Source organism: Hemibagrus wyckioides, linkage group LG01, assembly GCF_019097595.1.
Source record: "Hemibagrus wyckioides isolate EC202008001 linkage group LG01, SWU_Hwy_1.0, whole genome shotgun sequence".
Taxonomy (NCBI): Eukaryota; Metazoa; Chordata; class Actinopteri; order Siluriformes; family Bagridae; genus Hemibagrus; species Hemibagrus wyckioides.
Window position 1 is genome coordinate 12,941,173 of NC_080710.1, and position 13,836 is coordinate 12,955,008.

At 39.2% G+C, this 13,836-nt stretch overlaps 1 protein-coding gene across 2 annotated transcripts; it reads left to right on the top strand.

The window, feature by feature from the left end:
* Positions 1-1,265: 1,265 nt before the first annotated feature.
* Positions 1,266-8,617, top strand: macc1 (MET transcriptional regulator MACC1). Of its 2 annotated transcripts, XM_058398726.1 has the most exons (6): positions 1,338-1,419; positions 1,635-1,734; positions 3,698-3,824; positions 4,396-6,419; positions 6,554-6,742; positions 7,553-8,617. In XM_058398726.1, exons 3-6 carry the CDS (start codon positions 3,707-3,709, stop codon positions 7,757-7,759), a joined length of 2,538 nt encoding a protein of 845 aa, XP_058254709.1. In that variant the 5' UTR covers positions 1,338-1,419; positions 1,635-1,734; positions 3,698-3,706; the 3' UTR covers positions 7,760-8,617. The 2 variants fall into 2 exon arrangements, with proteins under 2 accessions (XP_058254701.1, XP_058254709.1); XM_058398718.1 differs by lacking the exon at positions 1,635-1,734 and having other exon boundaries at positions 1,266-1,419; positions 7,553-8,615.
* Positions 8,618-13,836: the final 5,219 nt, after the last annotated feature.

A 13,836-nucleotide genomic window follows, 5' to 3' on the forward strand; every position in this document is an offset into this window, starting at 1 on the left:
CAATATTATATGATTTTATTATATTATATTATTTTCTGTACTTATTATTTTCTCCACATATGCACTGTTGATTCAGGAAGAAATCAGTTTATATTTCCAAACCTTATTTCAATCAAGGTAAAAAATAAAATAATACAAATACAAACTGGTCACACCAAATATTGAGTTACTGTTTACTGCTCTTTCTAATATTTTTTTAATATTAGAAAGAAACATTTAATATACATATGTTTGGAGGCATATTTGCTTTATATCATTTCTTTGCATGTAAAAGAGATTAGTGACAAAGAAGAAAAAACATTGGTTCTGTTGTGCTATGGAAGCCAATTTCCTACGCAGTTTGTGTCCATTGTCCTCTTAGAGGGAAAGGTCACTGCACATCAATCCTAAGCTATTCCAACTGATTCCAACTATTCCAACTGAAGTTTATCCTATAATGCAACATTTCTTTAGTGACTGAAGAAGTCTCTTTCAGGATTAGAGTCTCCCCCATCCATAGGGCACAAGGGCTCACTGAATGCTTTGAAAAGGATGTAAATAATACCCTTAGAAATACACTAAAAGAGAACCCGTGGTAGACAGTCCTCTTCATCGTCATCAACAAAACACCTATTGAGGTAATGTTATTTTGGAGGAATGGTTTTCATCCCTCAGGACAGTTTCAGAAACTGGTAAAAAAAAAAAAAAAAAAAAACTTTGCTGGAGGCTGAAGTGTAGTAATCCACTTTATGTTGTTGTTGTTGATGATGATGATGATGATAATTTGGTACCTAATCTAACTTCGTCTCTTCTCTATCGTTAAAACTGCTCAAATATTTACATTCACTTACATTTTGGCTTGGAAATCAATCTTTGTCTTACTGCAGATCAGGCGTTTATTGTGATGGATGACTACTAATATGCAGTTAACAAGTGTAATTACTACAGATTAATCATCGTTCTTTGTTTTATCGGTCTACTTGTCAGCCCAACAGCAAACCCATTAAACTTTTCTTTTGCCAAAATAAGCAATCCACAAAAGAACCGGTCTCTCCAGCCGACCTCTTTACAGAAATCTCATATAAATACAAACCATTGTTTTAGACCTGAAAACGCTTATCTTGAGGTTGTGAGCCCTGAATGAATATATAACACGTTTTCCCACGGATACCGAAACCACCTTTAGTTTCAGGTGTTGCAACTCTATATTGGTACATAAAGCAGAGAGGTCTGGGAATCTGAGTCTTAAGCCCATCTTGCTCTCAGCGGCTACACAAGGCTGGCTGGTTTCTCAGGACTACATTTCCCACAATGCACCTGGTTCCTATGCAAACGAAGCTTTGAACGCTAACGTGCAAGGTGTATGGCTGGTGACACTCCCAAATCTTTTTGATTTAAAAGTTGCCTAGTTAACGTGGCAGCGGAAAACTTCCGTTTCAGGTGAGTTATGTTTAATTAAGCGATTAACGAGTTACTGCTTATTGGATCTTGTCAAACAGTGAAATAGTTAGTTATTGTTTATATTGATGACCTGCGTCGTGTTTTTATTTCAGAAAGCGCTATATATATGTCTGTTATATATTCTAGTGATTGTTTTCTGTTGTGTATTAATTGGTGGAGTCTGAAACACACTGAAGCACCATATTACTTTACAGGACACGCGACATCCGGACACGTCCATACCTGTGCTACTAGTTAGCGTTTAACAGAACTGTCTTATTTTTATACCATAAGTAGTGTACTTAATGTATGTAGGTAAGTAATTTCCGATAATGCCATGGCCATGGTGTGTGTGTGTGTGTGTGTGTGTGTGTCTGGCTGTCTGTGTGTGTCTGGCTGGCTGTGTGTGTGGGCACCTCTGTGTGTGTGTGTGGGCACCTCTGTGTGTGTGTGTGTGTGTGTTTGTTTGTGTGTGTGTTTGTGGGCACCTGTGTGTGTGTGTCTATGTGCGTGTGTGTGTGTGTGTGTGTTTGTTTGTGTGTGTGTTTGTGGGCACCTGTGTGTGTGTGTGTGTGTGTCTATGTGCGTGTCTGTCTGTCTGTCTGTGTGTGTGTGTGTGTGTGTGTGTGTGCGCGCGTGCGTGTGTGAGCGTGCGAGTGTCTGGCTGTGTGTGTGTTTGTGGGCGCGTGTTTGTGTGGGCACCTGTCTGTCTGTGTGTGTGTGTCTATGTGCATGTCTGTCTGTCTGTGTGTGTGTGCGTGTGTGAGCGTGCGAGTGTCTGGCTGTGTGTGTGTTTGTGGGCACCTGTGTGTGTGTGTCTGTCTATGTGCTTGCCTGTCTGTCTGTCTGTCTGTGTGTGTGTGTGTGCATGTGTGAGTGCGCGAGTGTCTGGCTGTGTGTGTTTGTGGGCACCTGTGTGTGTGTGTGTGTGTGTGTGTGTTTGTGTGTGTGTTTGTGGGCACCTGTCTGTCTGTGTGTGTGTGTAAGTGTGTGTGTAAGTAACCGTGGTAAGTTGAATAGATGCTTTCTGTCCTCCAGTAAGAGCCTGGAGAGAAAGCAGTGTGTTTGCGATTCAGACAACAAGCACAACCTGTTTTTCTTCAGCAGTATAGTGAGCCATATAATTAATAAGTGACTTCTTGTGACAAACTAAACACCACAATGTCGATTTCACAACAAGAAAATGCTCTTCACACTAATAGCTGGTTTTGTATGTTTGCATTGCTATTACGATACTATAATCGCTAACAAGGGTCACACTGGGGTCAGACAGAATTTTATATTTTATTGTGTGTATGTATGTATAAAGTTTGAAAAATGAAAATTATTTTACTTTAGTATAAGATGACATGTTTTAAATGAGTATAGTTTTCCAAGTCAAGTTAAACCTTTTTTTCATGTTATATGATACTCTGTTTTGGGACACCCCTCCAAATCATTGAATTCAGGTGTTGTTTTTCTGGGGTTGGGCTTGGCCCCTTAGTTCCAGTGAAAGTGACTTTTAATGCTTCAACATACCAAGACATTTTGGACAATTTCATGCTCCCAACTTTGTGGGAACAGTTTGGGGATGACCCCTTCCTGTTCCAACATGACTGCACACCAGTGCACAAAGCAAGGTCCATAAACACATGGATGAGTGAGTTTGGTGTGGAGGAACTTGACAGGCCTGCAGAGTCCTGACCTCAACCTGATAGAACACCTTTGGGATGAATTAGAGCGGAGACTGTGAGCCAGGCCAAAACTGGGATGTCTGCCTTTACATGCACATGAATGTAATACGGAGTTGGCCCACCCTTTGCAGCTATAACAGCTTCAACTCTTCTGGGACAGTTTTCCACAAGGTTTAGGAGTGTGTTTATGGGTATTTTTGACCATTCCTCTAGAAGCGCATTCATGAGGTCAGGCACTGATGTTGGAGGAGAAGGTCTGGCTCACAGTCTCCGCTCTAATTCATCCCGAAGGTGTTCTATTTGGTTGAAGTCAGGACTCTGTGAGTTCCTCCACACCAAACTCACACATGCTTTGTGCACTGGTGTACAGTCATGTTGGAACAGGAAGGGGTCATCCCCAAACTGTTCCCACAAACTTGGGAGCATGAAATTGTCCAAAATGTCTTAAAATGACATTAAAATGTCGATATCCTGTATATTCTTCATAAATTAGTATGTCAGTGATACGGTTTCCCCCCTGTCTTCTATTTTGAGTCATGAGAATCATAATATCTACAATTAAAGGTATATTTATCTTGAACCTAATTTGTTTTTTCTCTACTCAGATGTAAAAGATGGCCGTTGTTAGAGCAAAGTCAATACGACAAACAGGGAGTCTGCTACGAAGTCGCTCAGAAGGGACTCTGATAGATCTAGATGACAATTTAACCATCAACAACAATAGCTTACATGGTAATCATGAACATTTCATTTATAAAACATGAAATGTAATGTGAGCGTGCATGTTGCTAGTATTTTGCTGTATTTATTTATTTGTTGTATGCATAAGTTTTGATAAGTAATGATTTAATTTTTTTGTTATTGTCTGGACATGTGTTATGTTTGTGTGTTATCTTCTCTTTTTGCAATTCATGTATTGTGACACTGAGGTGTAGTTACACATACAGATTCGAGGAATTTTGTATGCGTTGCGTATTCTATTGAGCAACACACATCACTACATTTGATGGTCTTAATTTAAGACTCTTAACCAGTAAGTTTTTTAAGGTTGCTGATTGCTTGGTAGTTCACCTTTTAAAAGCGCAAACCTTTCTGTAACCTTACATCGCTTTTTTGTGGTGATACTGCTCACATAATGGCTTTAAAATAATCTTATCTAATGTTATCCAACTCTGTTTAGTTGAATAGCACCTTGGTGAAGTTATTCTGTGCAAGACCTATGCATCAAAATGTAAATGCAATGTAAAATTGTTTTACTGTTATTTATCCTAAAAATATACCCCAAAATCTTTCTTTCCTCCAGGGAGTTACATTTCAAAACATTCGGAATGGCCAGAAGTCCAACCCCAAGGACAAACAACAAATCCCTTCTGGAACAAACTTTCCCAGTCAAATCCTTTCTTAGATGACATTGTGCGCAGAACTGACACTGATTTAAGTCTGTCCACGCTGAAGGAGGATACATCAGCTTTGTTTGGTAACAATATTGAAGACTGCGAAAGCAGATCCTCGGATGAAAATAATTTTGGTCATTTTCTGGAGCCTGAGAGGAACAGCCTCAATCGATCTGGACGGTGGAGAAGTGCCTCAGACATTCTTGACAGTCTTGTAAAAAAGGAATCCAAAAAGGAGAAGAGTTTTCACTCTCAAGGGCCATTCATGAAACCTGATTTTGACTGGCTTAAAAATGACATGGAGGCTTACAAAATGGCCTGGCTGAGTCACAGGCAGTTGACCAGATCCTGTTTGGATCTCAGTCTAATAAAACAAAGTCCTGGTTGGGCTCAAACTCAAGCCACAGACACACAAATTGTCTGTAAGATCGATCACAATGGAGGTTCAGTGCAGTTACCCCATTCTAAGATCAATGCCCACATTCCCCAAAGACATGTTGCTCCAGGAGAGATCCAGGAAATTGGTCTCAAAGCTAGCCTTGATCCTCCACGTGGAATCAATAATAATTATGTAACATCTGTGAGTCCTCTTTTGGAAATCAGTCTCAGTAATCCTAATACTATGGAAAGCATCTTGCTTGACATTCAAATGGCAGCTGCTGTGAAAAATGACGATATGAGCCAAGTCATGACAACATTTGTAGGTCTGGTGGCCCATAGAAAAGATGGACCTTATGAAAAGGTTAAGGACTGTTACATATATAAGGACATTTTACAGATGAAGCTCCCGGAGCTAAAGCCTCACATGTACGTCATTGCTGTTGCAGAGGCTACAGTCATCCAGCCACCGGCAACCTCGGTATGGGACTATTTAGACCGACATTTCACAGTTGCAGTATATGGTCCCAAGCATATTCATCCATCTTTCAAGATTGTGCAAATCATCTCTTGCTATAATAATGTTCCACCCAGGCTGCCTTTTTCTGATATCCAAAAAGGTAACAGAAACCTGCCCCCTGTTGTGTTACAACTGTGGGGAAAGCATGAGTTCAATCCACATGGCCTAAATGATTTGCATATTACAACCAGTGTGATAGACTCAAAGTTCGAAGTAAAAAAGGAGGATAAAGACAAAAAGGTCAAAATAGAGGCGCTCCAAACAGGCAGAGTGATCCACTTGCCATTGGAACTATCCAGGACAGGCAACGGAGATATGGCTCAATTCAAACTAGCCATCCAGGTGAAGAACTCAAATTACCTCTCTTTAGCAGACTTTCATGTTACTTCTCCTGAGGCTGCACCTCTGAGGACAGACAAACATGTTCTCAGACATGTGGATCGTCACAGGGACGTGACCTCTTCTCAAGCTATCCCAGAAGAATCAGTCCCAGAATTCCCAAAGTTCCAAGATGAACCAGTGAACATACAGTGGTATGGCATCGCATTGAAATCTCTTCTAAGACAGCCGAGAGTGGATTATCTTCTAGAGTACTTCAAGGGCGACACAATTGCTCTGCTTTCCAGAGAAACGGTCAAGTCCGTTGGACAGTCAAAAGTAAAAGAATGGTATATTGGTTTTCTCAGGGGAAGTGTTGGTTTGGTGCACTGCAAGAATGTGAAGGTCATAACAAAGGACCAAGTAATTGACTTCTCTGCAGTTAGACTCTCAACACAAATCCTGCTGGACAACATGACTTTGCCATTTAAAAAGCTCACATACATGTACTCTGCCATTCAGAATCTAGTAACAGATCACGTAACCTGCTGGAAGACTTTTGCTGCAGCTCTGGGTTACTCAAACCTCACAATCGACAATTTCTCTAGGAAGCAAGCTGAGACAGAAGCTGAAAAGGTAGCATGTGTCCTTGAGAAGCTAAAGGAAGACTGCCACACAGAAAAAACTAGAAGAAAATTTCAGCATGAACTCATAATTGTAAGTATCTTTAGTTGTGTAAATACAACTTGGTATTTATTTGGGTAGTTTTTGAGTATTATGTGTCCTAAAACTATTTGGAGGAAAATGTTCTTAACACATGACAATGTTGTTTTCTTTCTTTTTTTTAACAGGGGCTCTTTAAAATGGATGCTCAGGGCCTTGTAGCCCATTTAATCCAGAACACAGTTATTCTGTCCACGGCTGTTGAGCTTGGTGTACGGTGGAGGGAACTGGCAGAGAAGATCGGAAAACTTTCCAATTCTCAGATTGCTGGTTATGAGGCACCACACAGAGGGAAAAGTGGCGATGTCAGTGCCCAGGTAAGCATCTGTAAAGCTTTTCTGCTGTGGATTCTATTGAATGACTTTAGTACTGTGACTTGCATGCTGTGAGTATTCATCCGCTTGAAATTTCATGGAACTAATCAAAACAACACAGTTTACAAAACTGTTAACAAGCAGATTCCTAAATAGGTTCTGGTGATAAATTAGTTTGGTGAAGTCGCATAATTTGTCTAATAGGGGCTGTGTCCAATTAAAGTGATATAGTTTCATTATAAATGTACCTGTTCCTGCCCCAGAGGTTGTTGGAGAATATATTTAAGCAAACAGTGCCGTCGAAATAAGTACAGGACATGGTTCTGGAAAGATATCCAACAGATTTTGGTTAAATTTAAGATTTTTGGTTGAAAATAACCCAAATATGAAACATCCCACAAATCAATATTGAACCCATTATTAATAATTATGAAGAACAGCCCAGACATCAAAAGTCAATAACCAAGGAGGACTTTGGTCAGAGGACCAACCAGGAGGCCAAAGGTATCCCTGAAACAGCTGGAGAGAGATGAAATCTCAGAAAAGAGAAGCTGTTCAAATGATATTTTGCACCTGCTAGACCTAATGTATCAAGCCCATGCTACAAATCAGAATAAAGTCCATTTCAATTCCAGGTTGAAACGCTACAAAATGTGGAAAAATTCAAATGAAGTGATTAATTGTGCAAGAGAAAGTATATTACAAAAAAACATTATTGTTGATACTGTATTAAATGTTTAGAATGTATAGATTAGCTGTGTGAAAAGAGGAATTTAACCTTCTGGTTTAAAGTAAATTACTATACTCTTTCAGTCAATGTGGAAGCCTGCATATGACTTCCTGTACTCATGGAGTATGCAGTATGGTGAGGGCTATAGGGACATGATTCAGGATCTCCATCTGGCCCTGGACAAGATGAAGAACCCAGTTACTAAACACTGGAGGCAGATTACTGGAGCTCTCATTACAGTAAATTGCATGGAGATCTTGAGGGCCTCTGCCTTCCACACAGCACAGTGAACAGTGAGTTGCAAACTCGGGTGGGTTTAAGAATGTTGTGCATTATATCTTTTTTCTGTATTTTTATAGCAGTGAGCAATATATGCTTTCTTTATATAGTTGATAACTGAAAATGTCAGAATATGAATGCTGTTGGACTTGGAATGTTTTCTTTTGTACTGTTATGAAGTACAATGAAGTTACCCAGGTCTACATAAAACCTGTTCGTTATTCATGTTTTAATATTACTTAACTGTATAGATTTATTGTATGTTAAATGAAATGCTTCACATCCAAAGTCCTTGTTATGTTTATGTGCATTTCAATCTGTTAACTTTGAAATATAGAGAAATTGTCCAGATTCTCTCTATCACTGCCACTTAAGATGAAGTCTGACTAAGTTCCTTCTGTTGTTGGGACAGCTGATTGTTTTAGGAGGAGTGACTTTTCCCTGCATCTTAAGCTCTAAAGGTGGAGCAGGCCTTTGTATTATAAAATGTCTGCAAGTCATTCTAATATCTAGCATTCTAATATAATGTCTGCTAGTCATTCTAGTATTTAATTTTATCATTGCACTTAAAATATATATTGCAAATTGTACTATTTTTTATATTTAATCTTGTAACTATTATTGAAATAATAAAACAGATTTAAACTGTTTCACGAATGGGCGGTCAATTTAATCATTTTGTTTCATTTTAAGATCATGGACTATCATGCATTTTGAGGCTTTGTGTCACCAAAGTGTCTAGGCTGTCTGTATTTTGCATTTGCATGGCATGCCTGTCACTTTCTCTCAGTAGTTTTTATATGATGCTATTTGCAGAGTGCAGGACTGTGTAGTGACCTCAATATCAAATGACCTATTTGCAGCAAATGACTGTGAAATGCTCTACAAAGTACTAATGAATACAGATCCAAAATATCACTTGTGAGTTTTGTCCTTTGTCTCATGTTTTAGATATCCATGAAAAGAAGAAATGCCTAAATAGTACACTCATTCACTGACAGGGAAAAGGTATTCTACTATACATGCAAGGAATAACACTATGTAACACGATTTTTGTTCCTGGGTAGTGAATGACATTTTCCAATTACTCTTGATGGAAAATGATTAAAAAAAATAGCCATTAAGCCCCTTGAAGTTTGGGTTTGGGTGAGAATAAGAGAATGAAAACCTCAAAATTAGCCCATTTTACTAAAAAAAAAAAAAAAACTGCCCAAAACTAACCCAAACTTTCATGGCTAAGATGGGTTTTTTTCTCTTTATTTGGGTTACAAAGCATGGAGAAATAACACACATCTCAGGAACAAGAAAAAAGTAAAAATTTGTTACATAGTGTAATCTGGGTAAATGTACCCACACTGCTTCAACAGTCATTCTCCAGACCCAGTTATGTTCCCCAGTGAGGTGTCTAAGAATAAATTGTTCTATTTAAAGGTATAAAGACATGCTGTTGAGAATAATATCCTAGTTACAAGAAAACCCTAGTTTAATGCATTTTCTACAAACTAGACCTGAACAAACATGGACCTACCAAGTGGTCTTTATAAGGGAGAATAAACTTCAGTCTTAACATTCAGTATCTAGTTTTATTTTTGTTTGATGAAAGCTTGTGTTCAGCATGTAGATCCTCACGAGACTTTCAGGTTATAATAGGTCTAATAGGTTTAATAGTTGTTTTTCACATGTGGACACCTGACAGTCACACCTATATGAGCTTGTTGGACATCCTATTCCTAAAGCATGGCCATTTTTGTGCCTATAGGGCCTCCACTGTTCTGAGAAAACCTTCAAGTGTGTCTGTGGGAATCTGTCCATTTAATCAAAAAAAAAAAAAAATCATTTGTGCGGTCAAGCTCTGTTGCCCAAGAAGGCCTGATTCCTGAATCGTCCCAAATGTCTCTAATGGTTGAGGGCAGGGCTCTGGTTTCTTCACACCAGAGTTATCAAACTCTTTTTATGGACATCACTTTTGCACAAGGGAAGTTGACATGCTGGAACAGAAATGAGCCTTCTCTAAACTGTTGCAGCAAAGTTGGAAGTACACAAATGCCTTTTGTTGGCACAGTGCGTTCTTTTAAGTAGTGTTCTGCTATTTGCCAAACCCAGATTTGTCCATCAGACTGCCAGATGGTGAAGTGTGATTCATCACTCTAGGGAACACATTTCCACTGCTCCAGTGTCCAGTGGTGGTATGCTTTACACCACTCCATCCAACACTTGGCCATGGACACCCTCTTCATGAAGCTCCTGATACACAGCTCTTTTGCTGATGAGAACAAAGCACTGTAGTGAGTAATGCAACTGACAATAGATGGTTTTATGTGCTATGCGCTTCAGCACTCGGCAGCCCAGCTCTGTGAGTTTGTGTGGTCTACCACTTTGTGGCTGAGCTGTTGTTACTCCTAGATGCTTCCATTTTAAAACACTTACAATTGATGGGGCAGATCTAGCAGGGCAGAAAGTTCATGAACTGGCAGGCAAAGCATGTTTAAAGTCATTGAGCTCTTCAGTATGAACCATTCTAATACCAATGTTAATCAATGGGGATTGCAATATATGCACTTGATTTTATGTACCTGCGTACCCGTGGCTAAAACACCTGAACTCAATAATTAGAAGGGCTGTCCACATATTTTTGGCCATATCTGGTGGTATTTCTCATTCCTGAAAAAAGATTTTTGAATTAAAATGAAGACTGTATTTGTTTCAGTGTAGAAAAAGTACACTCAAACAGACACTAGACAGAAATGTAGACAGAAATCCAGAGGGAAATTGTAGCATTGCAGGTAGTGGTAAAAGACATTCACAGATGTACATACATGTGTGTGTATATATACATACAATATGATATGTATGACAAGCAAACAATATGATGGCACAAATTGTAAGGTAGTAGAGGAGCTGGCCAGGACTGTTAACGCGTTAAAAGCCTGTTGTCCTAAGTGTTAATCTTTCACCCCATTAAAACCCCATGAACACATCAGAAAGTAAGAGCGGCTACAGGTAAGACAGACTAGTTGTGCATTGGCATTATGTTGAGGACTCCCTGCAGGTTTAGACCATTCAGCAAAAACGTGTAATGAACAAGCAGTTCATATATATACATCAATCAGGCATAACATTATGAGCAGTAAGAGGTGAAGTGAATAACACTGATTATCTCCTCATCATGGCACCTGTTAGTGGGTGGGATATATTAGGCAACAAGTGAACATTTTGTCCTCAAAGTTGATGTGTTAGAAACAGGAAAAATGGACAAGCGTAAGAATTTGAGCGAGTTTGACCGAGAGCCAAATTGTGATGGCTAGACGACTGGATCAGAGCATCTCCAAAACTGCAAACTGCAAACTGTCTTGTGGAGTGTTCCCGGTCTGCAGTGGTCAGTATCTATCAAAAGTGGTCATGGGTGGCCAAGGCTCATTGATGCACGTGGGAAGCAAAAGGCTGGCCCGTGTGATCCGATCCAACACTTGAGCTACTGTTGCTCAAATTGCTGAAGAAGTTAATACTGGTTCTGATAGAAAGGTGTCAGAATACACAGTGCATCACAGTTTGTTGTGTATGGGGCTGCATAGCCACAGACCAGTCAGAGTGCCCATGCTGACCCCTGTGCACCTCCGAAAGTGCCAACAATGGGCATGTAAGCATCTGAACTGAACCATGGAGCAGTGGAAGAAGTTGGACTGGTCTGATAAATCACGTTTTCTTTTACATCACGTGGATGCCCGGGTGCGTGTGTGTCGACTACCTGGGGAACACATGACACCAGGATGCACTATGGGAAGAAGGCAAGCCAACGGAGACAGTGCCCTGCTTTGGGCAACGTTCTGCTGGGAAACGTTTGGTCCTGCCATCCATGTGGATGTTGCTTTGACACGTACCACATACCTAAGCATTTTTGTATACCCTTTCATATTCCCTGATGGCCACAAAGCAAAAATGGTTCATAATGGATTCTATATGGTTTGCTGGCCAGGTCCTGCTGCAGCAAAGCATCCCCAAACTATAACACTTCCACCTCCATGTTTCATAGTTGATATGAGGTTCATTTGCTGAAATGCTGTATTTGGTTTACGCCAAACATGCCCTGTTATGGTGTCCAAATAATTCAATTTTAATCTCATCTGTCTGAAGCACATTATTCCAGAAGTCTTGCCCTTTCTGTGTTCTTTGGGAAACTTCAGTCTTGCCTTCATGTGTTTTTTGACAGCAAAGGTTTCCTTCTTGCACACTTCCCACAATAAAGTTGTGTAGTCTCTTTCTGATTGTAGATTCATGCACTTTGGCATAAACTGTAGCAAAAGCTTACTGTAGGTCCCATGATATTTTAGGGTTTTTGGAGATGTCTTTAAGCATCTTGCGGACTGCTCTTGGTGTGATTTTGCTTGGACAGCCTGACCTGGCCATGTTGGCAGTTGTTTTAAATGTTTTCCACTTGTAAATGATTTTTGGACAGTGGAATGGCTGATTACAAATTCTTTTGAGATCTTTTTACATTCCTTTACCAGACTCATAAGCATCAACAATCTTCTTTCTGAAGGCCTCAGAGAGCTCTTTGGATCTCACCATGGTGATACCGCTCACTTCAACAATTAAGAGCAAACCAAGCTAAATGTCTGAGGTTTAAATAAGCCTCCTTCAAAATGCTCTGGAACAATGGTCTAATAATTTGTATCTTATGTTATACACCCGTAGGTCATTTTATCCATTTTAAGTACAAATAAATGTGGGGGTGTCCTTCCTTTTTCCTAACAAGAAATTGGATTTTTTTTTTATTACATTTAAAAAAAAAGACTTTTCTTTAGATTTATATGTTTAGTTATGTTACTTGAGTCTTTTAATATAGTTAAAATGAAGATCAAATGCCCATATTTTTAACTATGTTAAAAAAAAACAAAAAAACACAGGCTTTCATGGGGTGTCCTAATTTTTTCACATGACCTTTCATATTCATTGGTGCATTTAATTGAAATTTTAGGGAAAGCCTTACTTCTAAAAGCAGTCAGCTGTGTAGAAGAAGGAAAGCTTTATTTTGTTGAGCTACTGATACACTTTGTCCTTGTTGAATACTGTGTAACCAGGTCGCACATTCACTGCACTGAGAACCATGTAGACTGGAGGATTGCCATGTTTAGTAGCATAATGCCACTGCACTGCCATATGCTGTTCAGCACTTTTGTTATCAGGGTTGTGGGATTTTGCAGTGCTCACTGAGGCCCAGTGAGAACAGAAACAGACCAGCTCTGAAGTGGACTCTTTTCGAGAGCACTGAGGCAGATTACATTGAGATTAATGAGATATGACCTATTTGTTGCTTGCGCTCTTGCAACCAACTGGATCAACAGTAATGGCACATCTGTTTACATAACACAGTGAATGAGGGCTAAAGAAAGCATTTTTTTATTTTTATAATTTACTTCATCATAGAGTGAGTGCCCCACACTGTGGTAGGCAGAAGTATATGCATTTTTCCTAAATCACATTTGTTATATGGCACCTGTCTAATCATGTGTATAGCAGCAATAGTAATAATACAGTATTGCCTAACTTTATAAAGTTTTATTACAGCATCAGAGACCCTGAAAACAAGCTAATAGCTGGTTAATGAGTCATCTGATGTAATGGCAATTACATTTGCTACCTAAGTTCATGTATATGTTTCAATAGTTCAGGCCATATTGTAATATGTAGCAGTGTAATTATATTATATTTACATATTGTGCAGCCTTATTACAAACACGTACTATTACATACAACACAGCTTAGACTATTGCCATTTTATAGTATAGTTTAGACGTTTAGTTCCAGTTTTTCTGGTCTGTAACTAAACCACACAAACATTTGCAAACGGGAGATAAATATCTGGCTACTAGCTACTGTTTCTTTTACATATGAAACACTTTACGCTGTGTGTATGCTATGAAGCATTACCATTACATTTGCATTTGCAAAGGAAGCCTTTTATACTAGAACCATGTTAAAGCTACTTCTTTATATACAGAACTGCTAAAGAAATGATTTACACTGATCAGGCATAACATTATGCCTAATATTTGTCAGTCCTCTTTTTGCTGCCAAAATAGCCCTGACC